The sequence below is a fragment of the Cebidichthys violaceus genome, unplaced genomic scaffold, assembly GCF_023349555.1.
Source record: "Cebidichthys violaceus isolate CVI_PGR_0920_01 unplaced genomic scaffold, fCebVio1.0.p SCAF_20, whole genome shotgun sequence".
NCBI lineage: Eukaryota > Metazoa > Chordata > Actinopteri > Perciformes > Stichaeidae > Cebidichthys > Cebidichthys violaceus.
Genome location: NW_027176373.1, coordinates 2630362 through 2655588, shown reverse-complemented (window position 1 = coordinate 2655588; position 25227 = coordinate 2630362). Strand labels below are relative to the sequence as shown.

The window sequence follows — 25227 nt, the reverse complement described above, 5'->3', positions numbered from 1 at the left end:
GAGGCGTGGAGCTCTGAACGTGCAGAAAACAAAAGAAAACTTTATCTTTGCTAAACCCGTTTCTTTAACAATGATGGGTGGAAGAAGTCAGCTTCTTTTAATGAGTACATATATCTACCAGAATGTAGCAATACCTGATTGATGTAATTAGACTGCTGTCAGTCAGTTACTTGCAATGTTGGCCTCACGCAGTTTTGTAATTAAGTTATCTTCAATTTATATTTAATATTATCCATAGTCACCATTATTTTTTCAGTTTTTACTTGATTACCTTTTAATTACATTAGCAATAACTGCACTGTTAATCACTTCACATTTTCATTACCTCAAACTATTAGTCTATCAGAAATCCAAACATAATTGTTCAAGTTTATTATAAATGGCATTTTAAAGTCTTATTTTGACTTTATTTATATAACAGACATATTGCACTTCTACCTGTTTGTACTGAACAGTAATAAAATGTAAAACTATGAAGGTCTCTTGGATACTTGTATTAAAAAAAAACTGTATACTGCTAATATTAGTATGTAGTATAGTCGGTATACTATACAAGTTATGTCATTGTGGGTAGAAAAGTAGAATAATGGGACCTTGAAGATTTAATGTGTTCTTATTAGAACATCTACGTCCAAAACTCATTTTTTATTAATTCAAAATTCACCATCAAAAACTGCATCAGATACTGCTCACGTTTCACAAGAGGTGATTATTTTTTTCAGAACAGAAATCATTTAAATAAAATAACTTTGACGGCCAACATTAACGGTTTTGACTGACATGTTTGTTTGACAATATTCTTCAAGTCATGGTGCAAGTGAGAGACAGTAGAGACTACAAAAATCCCTGTATCATAGTGAGAATTTCCATAATGAACCGTCTGCATTATTAGTAAATTATGTTAATGTGGTGTAACCTATTATAATAGCGATATTCCAGAAGTGGGGATAGTGTGTTGCTTTGCAGATGTTTAAAATCCTCACTGTATTTATTAAAGATACATCTGCATTAACAGTAGTTAAAGGTAAAATCTAATTCGATCTAGTCGATCCCGTCAGATTTCTTTCTCAGTGAAGCAACACAGATTCAGTGCCTGGAGAAACGAGAGGTAGTCTGGCACAAACAAACATCTCAGGATGTAAAGACGTGATCACAGATTCTTTTCACAGGCATGAAGTTAAAGAGTTGGCTTTGGTTTAGTCAGCACAAGTTAAGAGAACTCATCTTAATCACATACTGACCTGCTCATTACATCAGTGTTGGCAGTCACTATCAAAAAAACCCAAAAAAACAAGGCCGTCCATTAGAGGACTCTGGGAATGCTTGCAATGACAAAAGAGTATGAAAAAAAAGGAACACAAGGGTCTGCACTAACTACATTAAGACATTGACTAAGTCGCCCTTCAAGTGCAGAAACACATCATTCATTTACAGGGTCAGAGAGCCAATTAAAAAAATAATTTAAAATGCAAACGTCTCATAACTTTACATTTACACTGCAGTGTTGTGTACCTTATCTGAATCAACCGAGCATTCCGACCCTATTCAGACTCATTCAGATAATGCACTCAAATACTCTGTAATATACAAACCAGTGAGCGCTTCACGTAAAAAAATAAATGTTTGAGCCGTGAGCTCCGTGTCTTTGCCTGAACTTCCTCCTTAAGACGAACCAATGAGTGTCCACATACTATAAAGGAAAGAAAAAAAAAAAAAAGAACTTTGGATATGCTTTTGTTTAAAATCAAAACTATTGAATTGTCTTTTCTCTCTTCAAGTATAGTACATTGTTGTGGAATCTGTCTCCTCACTGCTACATTCCCTCTCTGGGTCATGTAGTCATCCAGGCAGCATTAAGTCAACCAACCGGTGTGCTCTTTCTAACTCCTCTGCAAACACAATGTTTTTCGGGGCCAGCACACCCCACCGGAGGAGGGGAAGGAAGCAGAGGGCATGGTGTCGGCCCGGTTGTTTGGGGGTGTTGGGTTTAGAAACAGAGCAATGTTAGCCAGATTAACCATAGCAGCGACGGCTGTGAGTCCTGTGAAAGCGGTGCTGGACACATGAAGCCGGTTACTTCTTCCTGTTGTGTTGCCTCCGTGCCTGCAGCCTCTGGCGAGCTCCAGATGGCTTCGATCCGGCTCCAATAGAGAAGGAGGGAGTCGCTGGAGACCCTGTGGATAAAAAAATAAATAAAAACAGGACATGTCATTTCTAACAATCCAGATTAACATACCACCAACCACATTGGTGATTACACTGTTTGACATAACAGTAAGCTCTGCCAGAGTCTTGTCTACGTTGGGAGCAGCAAACTTCTCTAGTGTACGGCACCGGAGCAAAGTACGAATGTGCCGAAACATGGGGTAAGAACACAAATATATCGGCAATTGGCCAAGTACATCGCCACTTGTTCATCATTTTATTTAGCTAATTTAATGGTCGGTCGCTGTTGAGCAGCGACTAAAGCCGCTGCTCAACAGCTTCTACTGCTGTGTGGTGCTGTGAAAACACTTGCTGTGTTACTGTGCAGTTGTGGTTGCTCAGGGCTCAGCTGGGCTCAACAATTGCCACCCCTATCAAATAAAAAAAGGCATTCATGACTTACCAAAAGGAACAGCGTTGAAGTTTTGGACTGGAGTTCCAGGGCTTCCAAAGGGAATTGGACCTGCAGCAGCAACAGCAGCACTCTGGCCGAAGGATGGGGTCGACGTCCCTGCACAGAAAGCAGTACACAACGTGAATATACAGACAGAAACAAATGTAGACCAGTCATTGAAGCGATATCAAAATATTATTTTGATCAAGAGGGTGGTAATGAACTCCACACAACAAGCCACAGACACTGAAACATGAGGCAGTGAACCTGTGCCTGTATAGCATTGATTTCCAATTTTAAATAGTGAACCTTGATGGCCCAGTGTTTGTCTGTCTGCAGGTGACATACTCTCTCAATTTTACTAATTGTGAAAGCCAAACCTGTCTTTCTGACTCTGAATGTGCTTCTTTCAGAAATCTCACTGTAGCTAGGTTAAAAATACAAACAAGCAACATAAAAAAAACATACCAAAAGCAGGTTTGTCAGTAGCAGCAGCCCCAAAGTTGAAGCTTCCCATCTGTGGTGCAGGATTATTGGGGAGCGGGGTTCCAAACTGGGGGCATGGCATCCCAGCGCCGAAGTTAAATCCACCGGGTGCTGGCTGAGCAGGGCCGGGGGGAGCCTGTTGAGGAGCAGCGCTGCCGAATGTGAAGCCTGCTGAGGAGGAGCTCTGAGTCTGGGTCGCTGCACCGAAGCCCGAGGGTGCAGCTGAGGGAGCAGTGGTGCCACCGAAAGCAAAACCAGTGGAGCTGGCTCCAAATGCTGGTTTAGCTGGGGTCCCAAAGCTGGCTGCTGTGGTGACAGCAGCTGACCCAAAAGGGAATGGAGGAGGGGCAGTGTTAGAAGAAGGTGTGGATGAGGCCGCCCCGCTGCCTCCAAAGCTGAACTGTTTCGGGGCTGCCGCCGAGGAGCCGAAGGTCGACTGCGCTGCCGTTGCCGCTGAGGAGCCAAAGGTTGACTGCGTTGCCGCTGAGGAGCCGAAAGTTGACTGCGCTGCCGTTGCTGCTGAGGCGCCGAAGGTTGACTGCGCAGCCGTTGCTGCTGAGGCGCCGAAGGTTGACGGCGCTGCTGCTGAGGCGCCGAAAGTTGACTGCGCTGCTGTTGCGGAGCCGAAAGTTGACTGCGCTGACGTTGCCACTGAGGAGCCAAAAGTTGACTGCGCTGCCGTTGCAGCCGAGGAGCCGAAGGTCGACTGCGCTGCCGTTGCTTGAAACGACGGCTTTCCAAAGGCGAAGTTGGACTGGGTGGTGGCGGCAGCAGTGGTGGAGGCCGTGTTGGCCATGGCAAAACCTCCAAATGACGCAGTGGTTGTGTTCTGGCTGGGTGCTGCCTGGCCAAAGGAAAACACCTTCTGGTTTGCTGCTTGAGGGTCTGGCTGTGTGGCACCAAAAGCGAAGGCGCCGTTGCTGGAGCTTGTGGTGTCGGCAGCCGCGAGGGCGGCTGCAGTGGTGGTGGTAGCAGTTCCAAACTGAAATGTGCTCCCTGTATTAGGGGCCTGCACCGACGCTGAGCCGGTACTTGTTGTGGATGGTGCTGACCAGTTTCCAAAAAGGGATTTCATGGCTGGCTGGCCTGCAGGCTGTGTTGTGGGGATGGAGCCGGTGGAGGCTGTGCAAGTGGGGACATTGGTCATGCCGGGGAAACCGGATGGGGTAACTATGGTGCTGCTTGTAGATCCAAACATCGAGGATGCTCCACTTAAAGAAACTGTAGAAGCTGGGTTTGTGGTTGTGTAGGGTGGAGGCTGTCCAAAGCCAGCGCCTGCAGTGGCAGCTCCAAAGATGGGCTTGAAATTTTGGGCAGGAGGTTTGCTCTCAGTGGCTGAAGTGGCTGCAGGGGTGGAGGTGGTGGTGACGGAAAAAATTGGCTTGAACCCTGAAGCCAGCAGAGGGTTGGTATTACCGACTGATGCTGAGCTGCTGGCTGGAGCGGTCGCAGTCGCACTGGCCGCGTAAGAAGCTGAAGAAGCAGCGGGGGAGCTGATCTGACTCGCCAATCCAAACAAGCCTGTTCCTGTGACAGGTGTAGTGCCGCTGGAAGCCTTGGAGACCTGACCCAGCACATGAGTAAAGGCAGAGGGCTGCGCCACACCTGCAGAGGAGGAATGAGACTGGGAGGCAGGAGGGAGCTGTGGGGTCACCACTGGAGTGGAAACCTTCAGAGTTAAGCCACTGGATTGTACCGGTGTGATGGATGCAGACACTACAGACACAAAACAAACAAAACATGTCAGAATCAAATGATCAGGACGAAGTGAAAATGTTTGTTTTACTCTTTGGTGTTTGCAATTTGAATAATATAAACTTTAGTTCAGCGGTAGTACCTGTAGTTGTGCTGGCAGCACATGTGGCGCTAGAAGGAATACTGATCTTCATCTTCAGAGCCTCCAGCAGTGGGTTCGAGGCTGCGGGGGTCGTGCTGACACTGCTGCCTGGGCTGGGGTCCAGATTGATGACCGGGATGGCAGAGCTGGAGGCCGTGGGCAGAGGAGCCGCTAGAAGGCTGCTCAGGGTGGTGGTGCTGGTGGAGCTGAAAGAGGTGCCGAGCTGGGTGGTCATGGCGGCCGGGGGGGAGGCAGACTTCTCCGGCTCCGGAGCTGAACAAAGACAAATCAACTGGTAAGTCAAGCTGGTGGCTTGAAGCAAGAACTGAAAAGCTGCTTTACTATTAGGAAGAATAACTCTATTACTCAGTTGCAACACTGTCACTTTTCCAGTGTTTGAGTCTGTATGTGTGAATGGAGGGCAACAGAGCAGCATGACTCAAAAGGTGCAGAAGTTAGAGAAGAAGAGCTGAATGGTGTATTCCTGTGAGCTGCTTCCACTCACCGGGTGTCTCCAGGACCTTCTGGATCTTGCTGAGGGCAGCTCTTTTCTCTTCATCGAGGTCCTTCACAGTGATGGTGTAGCCCAGCTCCGGAGGCGGGGGCTGCAAAATCAGCAAACACCAGGAGTTAAGAAGAGAAATCTAGGTCGCTGTAACACAGGACTATATAAACAAGGGAAGTCTGACATTATACCACTCCTCACCAGAGAGATGTGATCGTCCCGGTGACTGGACACCAGCTGGATCTTGCGTTTTCTCTTCCCACCACTACCAGCAGAGTCTGTTGAGGTAGTGACTGGGACCTTGGGGACTGGAGTCAGTTTGGCTGCAACATTGTGATATAAAAAAAAGGACAATGAAACTAAATCCAACTGAAAAGACATCACATAGTGTCTACTTCTATACAACCAACTCACAGTTTTGGGTAGGGGTGCACTGATCCGATATGGTGGATCAGTATCTGCACCAATACTGACCCCGTTAAGTGGATCAAGTATCGCCCAGACATGAAGGAGTTCACTCTAGTGTTGTCACAATTCTGGAATTTCTAACCCAAGTTGAGGCATCTGAATTCATTATTTAGTCAGATCAGTGCATCCCTAGCTGTTGGAACCACGTTGAACTTGCAGGAGATTGCTGACGTGCATCTTATGTCAACAGCTTAACACGGGGATACTGCTGTTAATCAGGTTAAGAGTTTCAAACAGGTTAGCTTGTTGTTAGCCTTGTTGGAAAATGTGAAAAATGGGTCGAGAAGGGATATATAGATACACACATAGATATCTATATATGTGTCTGTGTGTGTGTGTGTGTGTGTGTGTGTGTCTATACACACACACACACACACACACACACACACACACACACACACACACACACACACACACACACACACACACACACACACACACACACACACACACTATATACAGTCCTGCATAATCTGCTGCAGAGCTGCATTTTTAAGCCCAAGGAAGTCATTTGTTTACATGACATTACAGTCATTTAGCAGACGCTTCTGAAGGACGGCCCTGCTCTCCACTTAGCCACGGTCACGGTTTACTACACAAGACAGCCATTGGAGATGAATGGGACTTACAAGTATCGGGAGGCTTGTCTGAGGCCGCCTGGTCTGACCTCACTGAGGATGCTGAGCTCGGAGACAGCCCGTCGTCCTCTCTGGTAATGAAACTACAAGTTACAAACTACAATATCAGATTGAATGTGAATGACTAGCAGGAAACCAGCAGAGAGACATACCTGGGTCTTTTGGAGGCTCCCTCTGGAGTCTGCGAGCGAGATGACCCGGGACTGGACAGAGGGGAGCTGGGTGCTGACCTCTTCTTCCACTGTGATTGTAAAACATGGAGATAAAGCTTAACAACTCCACTCTATCTGAGCAGGGCCATGTGCACTGTAATGCAGCGTATAGTCGTTACCTGGCTGAGGCCTAGTGAAGAACTGTAGGAGCTCTGGATGGGGTTTCTCCTTGTGCCTGGGGTTCCTCTTGGGGCATGGGCCCCACTGCCAGAGCTGATGGAGGACGTGCGAGACCTCTTCATGATGGAGTCTTCCGCCAGAGAGGCTATCCCTCTTTTCAGGTTTCCTGGCCTGCAGGTAAAAAAGGAAAGCATTTCCACCTACATTTAGACAGCCCCACTATACTTCTTACAGTGCTTTCACAACATTAAATACACAGTCAGTAAAACCGCCATCACTTCAGTAAAAGTTAAACTTACTTAGGGACCAGCTGTGATGGTGTCCCGTTGGGCAGAAGAGGCTCAAAAGCAGAGTGTGCACTTCCACCGCTGTCATTACGCCTAGGGAACGGAATAGAAACACTTCAACTCACTGAACGCATTAACACGGTCCTACAGAGCACTTAGCTGGAATATATCGATGCATGTTATACGGGAAAGCTGACTAGTTTTCTGTAGCCTTGCTAACCAGATTGATATCACTCATACCGCAAGACGGTATTCAGTTTGATAACGCCAGAGTCTGCTTTCAGCTTCGTACCTTCGTTTACTTTTCTGCTCAGTTGTGAAGCTTTTGTCCTCATCCTCCACTTCTCTCTTGCGGCTTTCCTTCAGCACCTTGAGGACACTTTCTCTGGAGCAGGGGTCCACGGGGGCCCTGGGGAGCCCTGCACAACTCAGATGGTCAAAACTAAAAAACAAAAAAAATGCTACGGTCAGACATTCCAACAGCAAAGCCACAGCAACACAACCAACAAAATCAGGCTGCAGATTACATGTTGACACGAATGTAGAGACCTGGGGGAACTGTGGTGGTTGTCCGGCCGGGCGATCTTCACAGTGACGGGGCTGAGGACAGCCGGACAGTTTCGGGGGCTGAGGATGTTTTTCTTCCTGAAGCCTAAATCCCACTGGACGGGAGGCAGGACTCCCACCGAGGAGGCTCCTTGCTGCTGCAAGGGATAGTGACGCTGTGGGGTGATGGTGAATCTGCCCGCTGTGCCCAGAGGCTCCCTGGAAAACAAACAATATAACATAAGAGTAGATGCATGCTATCTGAACCCAGTAACACACATCTTTAAAGATATTGTTGTGATCCCACAGATGTCTACTTTCTGAGAACTAGAAGCCATTATTCTGGTTCACAAATTGACAATATTGCTATTTTCTAGAATGTTCTGTCTCTATCCAGTATCCTTTATAGAAGCAGCTACTATATACATGTTTGCTTATTTGAGTGAATGGTTGAGGTGATAATGTACTTATACTTTTTGAAGTATCCTTAACGTTAATAATTAACGTTAAAAAAAACCCGCCAATGAATTGAACCGTTAATCTTCTGGACGCCACCGCCTCCTGACGGTAACGTGGTTATGAACTCACCCGACAAATGACAGCTTCCTTTTGGGAGTGTAGACAGCATGGTTGGGTCGGGACAGTTTCTCCCGCAGCTGCTCTCGGGGATTTCTCCCCGCTCTCGGCCTCACGAAGCCGGCGGTTGGACTTTCGGGTTTCCCGATGTAACTCCCCATGAGGAAATCCCGCGGGCTGAAAAGAAAAGAGTCACTTGCCAAGGTTTCCCTCCGATAAATCCCAGTTTCAACTATCCTTTCTCTGAAGTTTCCCTCTGCGTCCCGGAGCTCGGTTTTGTTTCTGCCGCTCTTGGTTCTCCCCCGCGCGGCCACCGACACGCCGGTTACCCTCCAACCCCACAACCAGCGCCGGAGGACGGACGGGAGGTTCACCCCAGGTCGCGGATTGAGGCCTAACCTGGCGGGAAGCGGTTCTCCGCTGAGATAGTAAAACACAATACAACACACAGCAAGAATTAAACTCGCGATAATAAATCTAGGAATAAAATGAAAAGCGAGAGTAACTACGCCTAGAGCTAGGAGAATCACTAAGTGTTTCTCTCTAGGTGACATGGCGGCAGCGCGCCGCCGGAGGACTCTCATATCCCATCATGCTGCTCTTCTGACGCTACTTCTTCTTCTTTGGTTTTAAGGGGTGAATGGGTGATTTGGTGCTGCGGCGCCACATAGCGAGCTGGAGTTGAATCATACTGAAGGGAAATTATTACAAAAAATACAAATTTCTTCAACAATATTGAATAGTGAGACAAAATGGAATGATCTGCCATTGTGCATGCACATAGAAAAGCATTGCTTACAATGTTATAGAGCTGTTATGCAATTGACTGAACAAACATATCAAGTCCATTAAAGTAGAACTGTATTTGTTCTCAGACTCAAGATTTAAAAAAAACATACAAGGCAGTGACATACAACATATAACAAAAAGTGAAAACATAGAGTAAATAAGTAAAAAAAAATAGGTTATAAGTTGAAAGCAATATAGACAAAACTTGGTTGGGTGGTCAAGCTGATATTTGGATTTTAGAAGAGAAATGACTGAGGGTTTGAAAGACTGTTTGCATCTTTGCAGCTTTATATAACAAACTCAACATCTAACTTAGCTAGCTTCTTCAAACAAAGAAGGCACTGCTGGCTTTTTTCCTGAACATATTTTCTATAGATTTCATCCACTCTCACAGTCTTTGTCACCATATGAAGTTTGCTCAGTTTTCACGGTCAGCGCTCATTTGGTATCAACAAATGTTATTATTATGTGGGGAGTCTTCAAATATTTGTATTAACTTGTGAATTTTCATTTTGTGCTACTTTATACTTCTACTCCTCTACATTCATCTAACAGCTTTAGTTCTTTGCAAAAATAATAATAATGTAATCAATAATTAAATGAGCTCCACCTCGACCAGCTACAACAATGCCATTCTGCATTACAGTAATAATCATTCAATAATGAACCATGAATTAACAAAGCAGTGACAGGGTCAGTATTGCTGATGGTGCAACCACAGTTCCATTTACTGAATGAAGACCATGGAGTTGAACAAACAGGTGTTGAAAGGTCCAGAAAAAGCCAGGATGTAAGTGGACCTTTGAGTTAAGATTATTTTGTTCCACACTACTTTTTCATTTGCCCAGAAATTATCACAGACAATTGGGTTCAACAGGAGGTTTATTTTTAATTAAACACAACATAACACATTTCACAATGTAACAATAAAAACAGTGCAAATTTATCAGGGAATATCACTTGAAGTCACTCATTATTTTATGTTAAATGGTCAATCCTAAAGATTCCAGTCCTTGTTGATTTAGAATTTCTATCTACATAAAAACAATGCCATTGTGCTCAGAGAGTGACAGTCTGGAGTATTTTTGTTGATACATGAGCTTCAAGTTTTCAGAATTGTTTGCATAGTTTAATTTTTGGTTTGTATACAATGGAGAAAACTGTAATACAGCATTTTATTTCTGGGAATGTCGCCACAGACAGCCAATTTGTAATACTGCAGATATATAAATATTGCAAAACTTTCGTCACTTAGCTATAGGCTCAATCACTTACTTCACTTAACAGACATTCATCTAAATGAAAATCTTCGAGATTGCCACTTTAATATACAGACCCAAGAACTATTATTTTAGCCAACATTTTCTAAAACACGTCTTGTTTCTTTGCTGTCTTTTGCGCTGAGTGGGGACATTTGGACTTCAAATGTTTTGTCAAATGCACTGTACTCCACGAGAAAAGCCCCTTTCTCCAAGGAAATGCACGACTCAAAGCGGTGGCCCCAGAGGACCTCGTCCTCCGTGTAGGAGGTCCTCGCCTGGCATGTCATGCCTGCAACACAACAAAGCATCAGAGGGTCAGCTAAATGTCACTCTATTGGAGTGAGACCTGACAAATAAATTAAGAACAGCATCCGCATCAGGACATATGTAATGTTGCATTTTAAATTGCCTCTGACCATTAAAATGCATGTACAGCTTTTTCACTCACATTATGGCTTTTTCATCCACACTTGGCACCTTATAAGAACATAGATTATGGGTGTTTTCTTAAACCATGGTTTAAGAAAACACCCACAATAGTGTTTTGAAACACATCAGAGGTCAGAGAGAGTCAGAGTAGAACAGATCTGTATCCTGAAGTTCAAGCAGCAGGCCATGGTCTTTCCACCTAACCGCATATACTAGATGCACCGTTTAACTCGTCGATAACTCTTCTTTTGAGGCAGAAAAGGATCTAAAATTGCAATGTTTTGAAATGTACCTGCATGATGATGGACATGAACTTGGAGGACAGCACAAGACTTCAAACACTTCTACAGACCTGATGCTTCCACGATGCCCTCCAGGATGACAATGATCTCAAAGGTCTCCCTCTTCAAACGCTCCGACCCCAACTCCCAGAAGGGGCTGCTTTTATTGATGACGTGGGTGATGGTCTGGGGTTCCACCAGGAGCAACCTGTCGCCCCCGGTGTCATAGCCCAGGTTAATTTCCGACTGCTCCAGTGGGATGAACTCGCCCTCCTTTGTCTGCCTGGACTTGATCAGCTTGGCTCGGATTTTGGCGTCCACCATGTGGCTCACTCTCAGATCACCAATGCGGAAGAGCATGCACAGCTTCTCGTCACGCTCACATATGACGCAGTGCTTGCTGAAGATCAGCGTCTGGGCTCTCTGCTGTGGCCGGGAGATTTTAACAAACATGCAGCCCACCATAAGAGCATCGATAATGGAGCCAAGGATAGACTGGACCATCAGGAGCACCGTACCCTCAGAGCAGTTGGCTGTCACCATCCTGGAGCCGTAGCCAATAGTCCTCTGGCTCTCCAACGACAGCAGCAGGGCTGAAAGGAAACTGTCAACATTTTGGAAACATGCCTTCCATTGTGGGTCGTGAACATGTGCAATGTCGTCCCGCAACCAGGCACCGAAGAGGTAGATTCCACCAAAGGCCACCCATGTGAGAATGTAGCACATAGTGAAGACGAGAAGGAACCAGCAAAACTTGAGGTCCACTAATGTGGTGAAAATATCTGAGAGGAAGCGACTCTTGTCTGCAATAGGTCCCAGATTGACCCTGCACTTGCCATCCTTGGTGACGTAACGTTGCCGCAGATTGCTGGCAGTGACATGCGGTGACTGCTCATCACCCAGGAGCTTACAGCGCTTCTTGTGACTCTTTGCAATATGCAGCTTCTCGATGGCAGACACGGGAATGTTGCCGCCGCTGCTAGTGGAGCCTCCCGATTGCCACCTCGAGCTGAAGCGCTTGAGGCCTTTGCTGTGATGGAAACGCTGAGGCTTTGGCATCTCCTCTACTGGTTCCAGAGGAGCTGCTTGAATAGTGTGTGGTTGGGGTTGGGGCTCTTGCTCTGTCAAAGTCAGAGTGTGAGAGGACTGGCTGTAGGAACTCAGGGAGGGGGAGGCCTCCTGGGATGGTGGGAGTGATGAGCACTTAGCATAGTTCAAGTTGTGGATGAGAGAGGTTCTTTTAGTGGTCCTAATGGCAGCAACAGTGGATTTAGCTGCAGCCTGAAATGAAGGAAGATAATGAACCATTTAATAAATGATGAGTAGAGTCATAAGTTTTGTCCGATTGTCCTATTCTAAAGTGTCCTCCAGAATGTGGTAGAGAAATGTGGCTGTAGATACTGGTGATATGGCCATATTGTGCCAGCACCACCAGTGTCTTTTTTTATGGATCCTAAAAATTCACTTGTTCTGGAGTCTGTGAGGCCAGGCGCCATGATCTGATCTAAAGGTAGAGACTGGTGTCATACTGGACCACAATGTGTGGTTTCCAAACTAGTTTAAAACCATCTTGTTTATTAAACCAGGTTTGAGGTGAGAACAAAGAAACATTTCCTCTTCAGCAGACTATTGTGAAAACAGCAGATACTTTCTGCACAGTGAAGCTCAAACATCCAAGTGAAGTAACAGTAAGTAAAACACATTTTTGAGTGGAGTGGGACATCAATAATTAAAGAAAGCTGTACTTTGAAAGTGCAAGGAGTGTAATGGTTGGATTCAGACTGTGGTTGGGGCAGGTAGGCCATCAGATGTTTAGTAGTGAGAGTCTGCACTGGGGGAATGGAGTTCCTGCGAGGCTCGTTCCTGACGGGGCTGCTGATGGGACTGTTGTACTGAACGCTCTGTAGAGTCTCTCTTCTGCACATCACAGTGGAGATCTTTGCTGAGGTCCTCCAGATGTGGTTTTCTCTTTAAGTTTGTCGTCTGTTTGGGCAATAAAATTAAAGCGAATAACGTCAAATATGTCATTTTTTAACAGGCAACTAAAGCTCCCTTGTAAGTGCTACTTACAGTATTTCTACACAAGGGTTTGTGAAAATGGATAAGAGCACAATAATGAAAATTTAGACAGTGGTGACAGCACTCAAGAGGTTTGGAGATGTCATTCATTCCTAAACCTCCAATTCCTTATCTTTATTTAGATTTTTCTGCCGCCTTTCTACAGACAAATCTCTGAGATCAAATGTTGCTTTACTTCCTCATCAGCATAACATGGGGTCTCATCTGTCTGAAGTGGGATGACCAGTGTCTCAGTCACTGCTCCAGTTTATTACACACACAGGGATTATCTCTAATCCTCAAAATTAATCGGAGAAACACTAAGGAACACGATGGATTTGAAAAGATTACAAGAATTTGCCAGAAGGCTTAGAGAAAGTATTATCCAGATGTGTGCAATTTAACTGTGGTATATTCACGTGTTTCTGTTTAAACAGTGCTGTGATTATTGTATCACAACAATAACAAACACACAAAGTTTCTGAATCTAAACCACACATGCGATCCAGCTATGTGGTGCAGCTGTCCAGAGCAGCCAATCAGATAGACAGGATTTTACTGCTAGTAGTAAAATGCTATACTTTTATGTAAATTATGATGTACAAATATACTTAATATAAACTATAATTTACATGGATTGGAATTAGCTTGTTTTCCTCTATTGTCTGATGTTCTATAAATTAAACAATCAATCAGTTAATGGAGAAAATAATCAACAAAAGATTCAATAATAAAAACAAAATGTGAGTCGCAGCTTTAAAATGATTATTACTGAAATTACAAACCCGTAAAATAAAGCAATACTAAAAATAGATTTAATATACCACAGTGAATCATCAGCTGAATTACAACACATAAACAACTTCAATAATTTAGGTATTTAATAAGTAAAAAATACTGTGTTAATGACTGTAACTGTTAACATATGTACACTGGAAATAAAAGCATGTTTACATCACAATCTTTCAAATGTCCAAAATGTTCAATATCCATGTTTTTTCCCCCAGATTTCTACCACTGATTTATCTGCTGAATAGATCCCTACAAAAATAAAAAGAATGACATACCTATAGAGCATACTTTAAGATGAATACACCTGCTGCCAGAACTCAACTTCCTTGTTGGAGTCATCCAGTTTGATCCGATGAAGATGGCATGAAGTGAGTGAGGTGGTGCTGCTGTGACCGTCCAGCTGTTTGTCTCCTCCCACCAGCGTCATTCACAGAGCAAATACTGACAAAGATCAACCCAAAACAAAGCATGCTGTGATGACTGCAGCTCCACAGACAGAGAAATTACTATCATAAAGTGTAAAAATAAACTTTACTAAATAGCACTTTTCTTAAACCACCACTCTTTGATTGCTCATAACCTTGTGTGTAATAAAGTAATCTAAAAATAAAGTACCTATCTGTCTATCTATCTAAGTTGACGTTCCTCCTCAAGAAGTGTCCAAAAAGGAAATGGTTCATCCTCTGAGGAGCATGTGCTCTTCCCATTACATTTCTGTCTCTTTGGTTTGAGGGGTAATTTTGGCCTGCTGGTGGTGCAAAGATGAGGTCGATAACATAACGATTCATCATTTGAGGACTATGACTATAAGCTGACCCAAACTATGAAAGTCATTACACGGCAACTGATTTAAGTGTAGGCAGTTACAATTTCTACCTCATAACATATCATCATTATATTCATAAAAAAAAAAGCTTGCAAACGGTTCTGAGAAGTTGAGTCTTTTGGTTTATTTGGACAAGTAATAAATACATAAAAGAGTTCTGTTTAATGGCTGGAGAGACGAGGTCAAGGTATCTTTGTCAGAACTAAATGGTGGTTTAGAGGCGTTAAGGGTCAAACTAACTCTTTCCTGAAATGACGTCAGTACAGAAAAAAACGGAGACAAGCGACAGATGAAGTTTGATTAACAATGTGCAGCAAAGTTAACCCTGTATACAACATCACATGTCAACAGATGGCAGGTCGCTAGTTACACAACCTCAGTTGGCTTTGTCGTGGTAAACCCCCAAAGCTATAGGACCGAGGCTGCTGATGTAAGGAAGCCTTTGTGTAATCTCCGCACGACTAATTGCAGTCGAAATGCTGATAAGGAACATATCCCACAGATTGATTACAACCAGCTTGTACCGCCATCAGACAGGGCAACTATGTCTCTGTGACAAACTGTTGGACCACACATGTAAATGCATATTTTTAATGCAACAGAAATGGATAAAGGCATGAATCATATTTTCCTCAGAGGAAAAAGTGCTGTAGTATCTTCTTTTGCTCCAAGTGTCTATTTGATTTTGGTCAAAGCTACAGCTCTCCTCTCTGTATTCTGAAACAAGGCTCGGATCAGATTCTTCACCTCCGAACTGGAGAACTCAGACGCCAGCGGACCTTTCCCGTCAGCCCACCTGTGGAGAGGAACCACAGAACAATCAGCCAATCACACGCATTAAAGAAGAAATACAGTATGTGGTAACCAGAAGCCCTTCTTTCAACACCAAAGAGGCACTCACACACAAGTGAGCTTTCTACAAAGCCTAAAAAAAACAAGTTTCCTTCTGACCTGTCGACGATCTCCTGCAGGTTGGCCCGCAGCACAATGACCAGCTCCTTGAAGCTACTCCACTTCCTCACATACAGAGGCACTTCCTCCTGATACTTCTTGTTCTTGTTTTCCTCAGCCAGAGGGATGAAGACCAGCGGACCTTCCTCGATGATGGTTTGGCACAGAGTGTGGAGGTGCTCCCCGTCCTCAGAGGAAATATCCTGTAGACGGTTAAAATGAAAAATAAAATCCATCCAAAATGAACCCACAACCAGCGATAGTTATTCAAATATTTTATGTTTTTCTGTAATTTTACCACACTAACACCTCTGCATCTGTATAAGCAAAGTTTCTTTTCTTTTTTTTAAATGACAAACCTCCAGCATCATGATTTTGGCGATGAGCTCAGTGATGGCTGTGTTGAGGAGGTTGCCCATGGCTTTACAATAGATGCCGACTGGAAGGACATCCTGCCACACTGTGCCCAACTGCTTCAACTGATGGATGACCTACAATCAAGCAGACTGATGATTACTGTATGAAAGAGAAGCAGTTACATGAATGAAAACATGAATTGAGCCTATTATAGCCTGAACTTTGGAACACAATGCAGCCTCACAAATTGAAGAGCTGAAATTTTCTCTCATTATTACACCACAGCTACCTTTTATTTTCAAGGCCTTTCCTCTCACCTGTCGTACTGCTTTGCTGGCTGCAATGTAGTTGTCTTCATCATCCAGGTTGCAGAAATTGTGAGCGGTGGAAAGTCTCTCCAACAGCTCCGCTCTCTGGACGTTCATCTGTGCCAAGAAGCACTGAGCACCTGGAGGAAAAGGTCCAGTGTGCTCAGCATATTTCAAGGCAATCTGCAAATTAGCTGTTGGTATCTTGTAAAATGTTGGCCTAACGGTGACCAACAAAAGAAATGGTGACTTGTTGTCCGTGGACCATCAATGCCTGACAACAATTGTTTTAGAGATGAATTTCTGTAACAGTTGTAGAACTATTTGATTACCAAGTTTCCTGAATCCGGGCACCATGTCAACAAATGTTGCAACGCCCTCGCTGAGGGGCTGTGGCAGGTGAGCTCCGAAATGGTGGCCCAGGGTGAGCAGGTGGTGGGCCAAGTACATGCAGTTGTTGTGCTGGATGGCAGCCAGGTGAGGGAACTTGAGCAGGTTCTCCCTGGGTGGAGGAGCAGAGAAAAAAAAAGGAGGCAACCATTCACACCTTCAGGAGAACTGTGTTGGATTTAATGCTCTATGTTGAATTATGGAAACGTCCTTACTTGTGGTATGTCGGGACGACGTCGTAGAACAGCTGGAAGATGTTTCTCACGGTAAAGAAGAGTTGTAATGCACTGAAAAGAAACAGGAACACTTGAGCTTTACGGTGATTTCCTTCAGAGGTGTCTTGTTTTTTCCCCATTTAGAAACATTGGACTATAACAGAAGACAGTCAGGGCTCCGAGGGCTGAAACATACCATTGTGTGGAGCTTCCAACGGCTTCACACAGGGTGTTGAGTGCCAGCTCCATCAGCTGCTGCACTGACTCGCTGATGCGACAGGCCGGCAGACATAGACTCCACGCAGACAGCCGCTTTGTGTTCTCCACCGTCATCTCGTCCTTTGTGGTCTCTTGCTTCACCTTCAGCTCTGAAGCTGGGGCCGGCAGCTTGGGCAGACGCAGCTTGTAGTCTGGTGTGATCTAACGGAGGAAGATTGGAGGAAAATGGAACTGATTATAAGACAAAGAGATTTTTGGGAGTATTTAATGTAAAGCTGGACAGCTGTAGAGTGCAATCTGATACTATAGACCCTTTTACAGTTTGTAAAGAATGATGATGTACCTAAGTTTAGCAACGGAAGTACGAAAGAGTACAATGGCTTATCAGGCTATGCAAGAACAGTAACCACCAAATATCGGAAATGCAACCTAAAACATGTTTTGCGTTTCCGGCTATAGCAACTGAATCTATATCCAGTCTCCAGGTTATTCATGGAGACATTCAGCCCTGGCTCCTGCATACTTTGATGGTGTTGTGCATCTTGGAGGTCATGAGCTTGCGGGCCGCCACGATAACGTCCTTGCACTTCTTGCTGGCAAAGTGGCAGTTGACATCTCTGGCATATTTGAGCAGCTCCGTGGAATCGCCCTGCAGATACTCCATCTCCTTCAGAGACTTCTCAAACTCCTCCGTTTCCTTAATCACCTTGAAATGCATGCAACAAAAAAACATATCCGGTAAAAATGTAATTACTATGTTAGAACATCATTATACTAAACAAACTGCGGTTAGGTCCTTACAGTGTTGTATTTCTCCAGCTGGCTGCTGTTGGTGGGGATGGAGTAGAGCAGACACTCGTGGATGATGCACTGGGAGATTTCCTCCCAAATCAGCTCCCCCAAGATAGCCGAGAGCTTTTTATCGCCAATGGACACATCTGGAGAATACCAATAATTGTAAACACAGTGACATTAAGCAACATATATCATTTCTATACGGACCCGGCCGTACTGTACCTAGCAGGTGTGAGCGCAGCGTCCTGAGCACCAGGAGCAGCTTGCTGTAGACTTGTGAGGGAGTGGATTTCTCATTGGGGCTCTCCTCCAAACACTGTAAGGCCATGATGGTTCCCTCGCCCTGCTGCTCCGTTACCCTCACCGACAGCGACGGGTACATCACCAAAGGCTTCAACATGGTCTTCAACAGCACCTGACCTGATTGACAACAACAGAAATCAGCACTGAGCAGGTTCTGAGCCGAGAGACATTGTGCTTCAGAGCTAGATCAATGGATTAACTGGGCCAATCAGCTGTGAAGTTACACAAAACTACAGAGTAGAAATGTCGAAGATATGCTGAGAAACAATGTCCACCAGAGAGCACTGACTAGTTACAGTTTCCAATGTTAAAATGTCCCGCTCAGTACATATGTTGATGACACGTGTCTGGACAGTATGAAAACACAATTTGAACAGATTATGACAGTACTGCATATCTAACGATGCTCTTACTGAAGAGTTTGATCTTGTGCTGAAGGTCTCCCTGGATGGCCAGAGCTTGCAGGATGCAGCACAGCAGAGCAGGTGGTTTTTCTTCACCATCCTTACTGCACGCATGGCTCAGGTTCAGCTCCACCTTCAGGAAGGACTTCAGACCTGCAGGCTCTGGTGTACACATCTAACAGTCACTACTAATGCATCACGCTCAGATAGGTTTGCTGTAATGTTTTTTTAAATACGCAAAGCAAGAAATGCTAACAAGAGGAAGACGAAGATGAAGATTTTTTTGAGATTATGTATGCAGTCATTAGGTGAAAGCTGAGAGCCAGTGAGTATTGGTTTGCAGTCTACACAATCAGATTGACTAGTAACACATGTTGCATGAATGTATGCCTACATGTAGCCACTGTATGGAAGAAAAGACATTCTCAGTAAAGTCTCCTGAAACTTAATAAGAGTATACTTAATATACTTGCATTAGTCCCAATATCCGACACACGTATTAAAAAAAGGGTTTCTGAGAAAAGTCTTACCCTTTGAGGACGGTAATCTCCAGATGATGAGGCGCTTCCATTCGTCTCCCAGGTGGTAAATTAAGTTTTCTCTCTGCACCGTCAACTCTGAGCTGAGAGCGCTGAGCAGCGGCAGCTGGGAAGTCTTCCAGACCTTCAGTGAATCCACACTGGCCCTTGCCTAGGAAAATACATCAGTCAAATCAGTATCAATCAGGATATTGTCACATTAATTATATCTATATAGCCCAATATCACAAATAAATAGATATTGTTGTAGAAAATTTCGAAAGATAAATCGGGAGAAGAGTTTCGTTCACAAATCAAAAGAAAATCATAAAGTCTTCAAATGATTCAAAGTTGTCTTGTTCTGTTTATTTCACTTGCAAGGGGAAAATGCACCACAGCCACTTCAGTCAGTGTCTGTGGTGAAAACTTCAACGTCGTACAAGATACCAAACCATTTTATGCATACATGAGTTCACGCCTTGGGATAAATCATAGACAGGGATGTTTTATGTTTACACTGGCTATTGTTCTTATCTAGTTTCATGGGAGTATGTGATCAGCCGTGAGAAACAGGACACCGGGTTCATAAACTGATTAACTGCTTCTGCAGGACTGCTGTGTTTTGTCAGTGTTTGTGTTCCTCACTTTCCCTTTCAGTTGTACATCTTTTAAAACATTTCATGATACTAAAAATATATTTTTTCCAATTACAATATTTCGCAGGAATTCATCTGTTGAGGAGCTCCAAAAACTGTTGGCGATTGGAAAAACAGGAAATAAGCTAAACACGACACTGACTGACACCGAGTTGTTGTTTGTTGGGTTGTATGTGATGTTGTACTTTCAGGTGTATTAGTGGTCGCTGACAGAGTCATTACTGTACATACAGAAGGATCTAAATCAGCCCTAGTACAGAGTGGAGGTGCCGTTGTGTAGACGTGACGCAAGCAGCTCTTACTCTTTCCAACTGGTTGGCTGCATCAACGTACTTCTTGTCCAACAAAGCTTTGTTGAACTCCTCCATTGCACTGTGAAACTGAATCACACAGAAGAGATATTACAGCCACAGAAAAATTCAAACAGGTCAATCATAAATGCTCAAAGCACCACTATTTCTCTGCTCATGTAATTCTGAGAGCTAGACTTGTAATTAATGTATGTAAGCTCTACCGAGACAATGCCTTTAATAACTGTTGTTGTGAACTCATTAGAGAAAGAAATGTCTGGCTATTGGCACCATATGGACACTCCCTGACACTATTAATTTGAATTTAAATTATATTTTACTTAACAAACTGTCATGCATGTTGTACCTCTTTTAGATGTCCAAGCATTGTTATGACGATAGTGTTTTTCTCCAGCTGCTGCTTCAGCTTTGCATACTCAGCCACTGCGACGTGGATGTTCTGCTGCACCTGTGTCCACACACACAAACACCAGTTAAAAGCTCTTCAGGCAATCTGGCTATAATCCATAGACAGTTTCAGACATACAGTTGTGGTCAAAAGTTTACATACACTTGTAAAGAACATAATGTCATGGCTCTCTTGAGTTTCCCCGTTATTTCTACAACTCTGATTTTTCTCCGATAGAGTGATTGGAACAGATACTTCTTTGTTACAAAAAACATTCATGAAGTTTGGTTCTTTCATGACTTTATTATGGGTTAACAGAAAAAGTGACAAAATCTGCTGGGTCAAAAATATACATACAGCAGTGCTAATATTTGGTTACATGTCCCTTGGCCATTTTCACTTCAATTAGGCGCTTTTGGTAGCCATCCACAAGCTTCTGGCAAGCTTCTCGTTGAATCTTTGACCACTCCTCTTGACAGAATTGGTGCAGTTCAGTTCAATTTGATGGCTTTCTGACATGGACTTGTTTCTTCAGCATTGTCCACATGTTCTCAATGGGATTTAAGTCAGGACTTTGGGAAGGCCATTCTAAAACCCTAATTCTAGCCTGATTTAGCCATTCCATTACCACTTTTGATGTGTGTTTGGGGTCATTGTCCTGTTGGAACACCCAACTGCGCCCAAGACCCAACCTTCGGGCTGATGATTTTAGGTTATCTTGAAGAATTTGAAAGGTAATCCTCCTTCTTCATTATCCCATTTACTCTCTGTAAAGCACCAGTTCCATTGGCAGCAAAACAGCCCCACAGCATAATACTACCACCACCGTGCTTGACGGTAGGCATGGTGTTCTTGGGGTTAAAGGCCTCACCTTTTCTCCTCCAAACATATTGCTGGGCATTGTGGCCAAACAGCTTGATTTTTGTTTCGTCTGACCACAGGACTTTCCTCCAGAAGGTCTTATCTTTGTCCATGTGATCAGCAGCAAACTTCAGTCGAGCCTTAAGGTGCTGCTTTTGGAGCAAGGGCTTCCTTCTTGCACGGCAGCCTCTCAGTCCATGGAGATGCAAAACACGCTTGACTGTGGACACTGACACCTGTGTTCCAGCAGCTTCTAATTCTTGGCAGATCTGCTTTTTGGTGGTTCTCGGTTGACTCTTCACCCTCCTGACCAATTTTCTCTCAGCAGCAGGTGATAGCTTGCGTTTTCTTCCTGATCGTGGCAGTGACAAAACAGTGCCATGCACTTTATACTTACAAACAATTGTTTGCACTGTTGCTCTTGGGACCTGCAGCTGCTTTGAAATGGCTCCAAGTGACTTTCCTGACTTGTTCAAGTCAATGATTCGCTTTTTCAGATCCATGCTGAGCTCCTTTGACTTTCCCATTGCAGCGTTTGTGGGCGTTTGTATCCAATGAGCCCTATTTAAATGGCCTCAGAGAAGTCACCAGCTGTAGTCACTCATAATCACTCACAAGAAGTTAAGAGGCCATGCTATGAAGCTCATTTCATTGACACAACTTTTTAAGTCACCAAAATTGCTAATTCATGTTGCTGTATGTATATTTTTGACCCAGCAGATTTCATCACTTTTTCTGTTAACCCATAATAAAGTCATGAAAGAACCAAACTTCATGAATGTTTTTTGTGACAAAGAAGTATCTGTTCCAATCACTCTATCAGAGAAAAATCAGAGTTGTAGAAATAACTGGAAACTCAAGAGAGCCATGACATTATGTTCTTTACAAGTGTATGTAAACTTTTGACCACAACTGTACCTCAGTCTCAATGCAGTTTTTAAGGACATCCATTTCTTTGGAGACCTCATCAACCTGAACCATTAGCTCCTCAGATCCTTGGAGACTAGGGAGGAAGTCACTGTAGCGCTTGTTCATCATGTCACATACTTCTTCCTGTTAAAAAAACCATGAAGCAAACAAGAGTTAAAAGACAAATTGTAGTGAGATCGACCTTTTGCTTCAAGCCGAGAGCATTCGTGTATGCAGTTTTTTTTTTTTTACAACAATTAGTGAATGGCTTTAAGTATATAAGGACACTCATCCACCGACAAAACAGTATTTGATGTAAATGTAATAGTTAAAAACTCTGGTCTGTGCACACGATCGCTTAACAAAGTCCTGAATAGTGATTTAGAGGAAGACACAGTCATGATACTGTCTTTATTATGAATTAATGCATGCTTTCATGCAACAAATTATGATTAATTCAGTCTTTTGAACAGTGTTTACAAAACAAAACACACAAGCATCAACAACAGAACACAGAGGCAATTATATATATATATATATATATATATATATATATATAACAATAAATCACAGATAAATTAAGTGCATATAATTAAGGATATTCTATTTACAATAAATGTGTTGATCAGTCGCTTCAGCACTACAACTCCTGTTCATAACCTACATAACTATTATAAAATTCATAAAGACCCTCAAAAAAAAGTAATTACAGTTTGTCATAGTTTCTTTGTTGACGTTCATGCACAACATTTGTTTACAAAGCGCTGGAGGGAGTACTCATTATTTAAGCAAAAGTACTAATACCACACTGTAAATACTGTGTTATAAGAAAAAGCCCTGAATTGAAAATGCTACTTCAATAAAAGTATTTCACTATAATCAGGAAAATGTTAATACTTAGGAGTATTTAAAGTTGGAAAATGTCACCTGTGACTGTTATACTATTAGGCTATAAAACGCTTTATTATAGCATTAGATCGTCAATCAAATATTAACATTAATAAAGGAAAACCAGAAAATTGTGATGCTGGTACTATGAAATGTTTAACATGATGCTTATCAAAACAGTTCTATACACTCCTCAGATGTTTTGTGTGCAAAAATCTTTATTTGCAAAGTACTTAAAGCTGCCAGATAAATGTAGTGAAGAAAACACTGCATTTAATTGAATTGACTATAACAGAGCCACGTAGTCAGCCGTCTCCACCACGTATGCTAACAGACTAGCTAATAATAATGCAATAAATTAAATTATCTGGATGGTAGTAGCTAAGGGAATGGCTAGTGTTAATGTTTATTTGCAGCTGCGTGTTAATTCACGGAGCAACGTGAAAATCTAGCAAGCGTTGGTCAAAGATAAGAGAGGTTTCATGCATTTCATGTGTTAGCGCTAATTGCTAACGTTGGTTCAAACTTTACTTAGCTTGACGTAGCTACTGCTATGCTAGCTAGTAGATTACCTTCGTATCTTCCACTTTACGCGACATTTTGCTAATTTTACTGGACAGGTCCTCTTTCTCCAGTTTGCCAGAGCTGGCGAGCACTTCGGTCACAAACGACGCCATGCTGTATCCACACAGTAACGTTATGAATGTTGTACAAAAGTAGTGCCAGTTCAGCACAACAACAACTCAGAACCCGCCAGGTGGCCTGATTGGTCCCGAGATGACGGAGACGAGATCCTCCGCCCAGAGGCGCGTCAGCGGAAGTGCAAAAATGCTTGATTGTCACGTGATTCACGTAGGCCCAATCCCAGGCCCCCTGAACCCTCGGGGATTTATTGACGTCACCTTGTAAATACAGGTTAGGTAAAGTTGGAAACTTCCCGGTTCAATAAATCGTTAGCGAAACGTTGCTAAAATACAAACGATACCACCCTGTGACCGTAGTGATGTAGACAACAAGCTACAACATTAATTTAATTAAAACGGGCCGTCTTTCGGGCTCCTCCGAGCTGCACAAACGGCTTTGGTCTAAATGAGCGGCCGGCTGCGAGACGAGTGCGCAGGGACCGTCTACAAAGTGCAATGCGGAAAATCCTACTAGAACAATATTCAATAACTTCACTGTCACGCAATGTAATGTGACCAAAATCACTTCACACGTCAATGGGCTTCTCCTTGTTGTACTACAGCTGTCAATTTGGTCAAATATATTTTTAATCAATTTTAGTGAATTATTATTGGAAATAATATTCAATAACTCTACTGTTAAATAGTGTAGTGTGACCAAAATCACTTCATACACCAATGGACTCCTCCTTGTTGTACTACGACTGTTATTTTGGTAAAATATGTTTTTAATCAATTTTAGTGAATTATTATTGGAAATAATTTCCAATAACTCTACTGTTATATACTGTAGTGTGACCAAAATCAAATCTTGGACAATTTGCCTACACTCCCGGTCCATGGTTATATGTACAGTGCCCTCCAGAATCATTGGTACCCTTAGTAAATATGAGCAAAACAGGCTGTGAAAAAATGTCTTTGCTGTCTATCCTTTTGGTCTTTCACTCAAAATATTCACAAAAATTTTACCTTTTCATTGAAGTAAAATTATTGAAAGAAAAATTATTGGCATCCCTAGAAAAGCTCATGATTAAAATCTAACTGAAGTATAATTCCAGTCATATTTTACATTTGTAAGTTCACTTGTCCATCCATGATGATGTTTTCATGGAGATGTATCTCACTCAAAATATCATGAAGGAATGTGATGTCAAATTTCATAAGATGCCTGGGTACATACAGCACTTTCAAGTTGACCCCTTTGGTGTACATATGTACAGTATACTGAAACAGGAATAAGCATAGTTGTGCAACACTTGAGAAAGAAGACCCCACTGACCTTATGCCTAGATGCTACAGGTAATGTTGCATCCAAAGTTCCCGGGAAGACTAAAAGACTACTCTCTCACTCTTCCTGGAG

General features: G+C 43.2%; 3 protein-coding genes across 3 annotated transcripts; all 3 read right to left on the bottom strand.

Moving 5' to 3' along the window:
• Nucleotides 1–1985: 1985 nt before the first annotated feature.
• Nucleotides 1986–8858, bottom strand: pom121 (POM121 transmembrane nucleoporin). The gene is made up of 13 exons (XM_068715670.1): nucleotides 8287–8858; nucleotides 7702–7917; nucleotides 7445–7594; nucleotides 7165–7245; nucleotides 6865–7036; nucleotides 6686–6774; nucleotides 6525–6604; nucleotides 5629–5750; nucleotides 5428–5527; nucleotides 4923–5195; nucleotides 3068–4801; nucleotides 2609–2716; nucleotides 1986–2174 (listed from the first exon to the last, which is right to left on the bottom strand). Exons 1-13 carry the CDS (start codon nucleotides 8856–8858, stop codon nucleotides 2074–2076), a joined length of 3798 nt encoding a protein of 1265 aa, XP_068571771.1. The 3' UTR covers nucleotides 1986–2073.
• Nucleotides 8859–10314: 1456 nt separating this feature from the next.
• Nucleotides 10315–14312, bottom strand: LOC137876801 (G protein-activated inward rectifier potassium channel 3-like). The gene is made up of 4 exons (XM_068716603.1): nucleotides 14188–14312; nucleotides 12781–13003; nucleotides 11107–12316; nucleotides 10315–10614 (listed from the first exon to the last, which is right to left on the bottom strand). The coding sequence occupies exons 1-4, from the start codon at nucleotides 14310–14312 to the stop codon at nucleotides 10415–10417; spliced, it is 1758 nt and encodes a 585-aa protein (XP_068572704.1). The 3' UTR covers nucleotides 10315–10414.
• A 498-nt stretch (nucleotides 14313–14810) lies between these two features.
• zw10 (zw10 kinetochore protein) lies at nucleotides 14811–23968 on the bottom strand. Its single transcript, XM_068715669.1, has 16 exons — nucleotides 23757–23968; nucleotides 22306–22440; nucleotides 20485–20586; nucleotides 20130–20207; nucleotides 19184–19343; nucleotides 18663–18815; nucleotides 18169–18366; nucleotides 17953–18089; nucleotides 17675–17857; nucleotides 17129–17352; nucleotides 16933–17004; nucleotides 16660–16829; nucleotides 16337–16467; nucleotides 16022–16153; nucleotides 15663–15865; nucleotides 14811–15507 (listed from the first exon to the last, which is right to left on the bottom strand). Exons 1-16 carry the CDS (start codon nucleotides 23859–23861, stop codon nucleotides 15387–15389), a joined length of 2304 nt encoding a protein of 767 aa, XP_068571770.1. The 5' UTR covers nucleotides 23862–23968; the 3' UTR covers nucleotides 14811–15386.
• Nucleotides 23969–25227: the final 1259 nt, after the last annotated feature.

Coding starts and splice junctions, on each gene's coding strand:
- pom121 (XM_068715670.1), bottom strand. CDS start 8,858: ATGAGAGTCCTCCGGCGGCGCGCTGCCGCCATGTCACCTAGAGAGAAA. Junction 7,918..8,286: donor AGGAAGCTGTCATTTGTCGG/GTGAGTTCATAA, acceptor TTTGTTTTCCAG/GGAGCCTCTGGGCACAGCGG. Junction 6,775..6,864: donor CTTCACTAGGCCTCAGCCAG/GTAACGACTATA, acceptor TTACAATCACAG/TGGAAGAAGAGGTCAGCACC.
- LOC137876801 (XM_068716603.1), bottom strand. CDS start 14,312: ATGACGCTGGTGGGAGGAGACAAACAGCTGGACGGTCACAGCAGCACC. Junction 13,004..14,187: donor GTTGAGTTCTGGCAGCAGGT/GTATTCATCTTA, acceptor ACAAACTTAAAG/AGAAAACCACATCTGGAGGA. Junction 12,317..12,780: donor ACACTCCTTGCACTTTCAAA/GTACAGCTTTCT, acceptor CCTTCATTTCAG/GCTGCAGCTAAATCCACTGT.
- zw10 (XM_068715669.1), bottom strand. CDS start 23,861: ATGGCGTCGTTTGTGACCGAAGTGCTCGCCAGCTCTGGCAAACTGGAG. Junction 18,090..18,168: donor GCTGCGCTCACACCTGCTAG/GTACAGTACGGC, acceptor GGTATTCTCCAG/ATGTGTCCATTGGCGATAAA. Junction 17,858..17,952: donor AGCTGGAGAAATACAACACT/GTAAGGACCTAA, acceptor ATGCATTTCAAG/GTGATTAAGGAAACGGAGGA.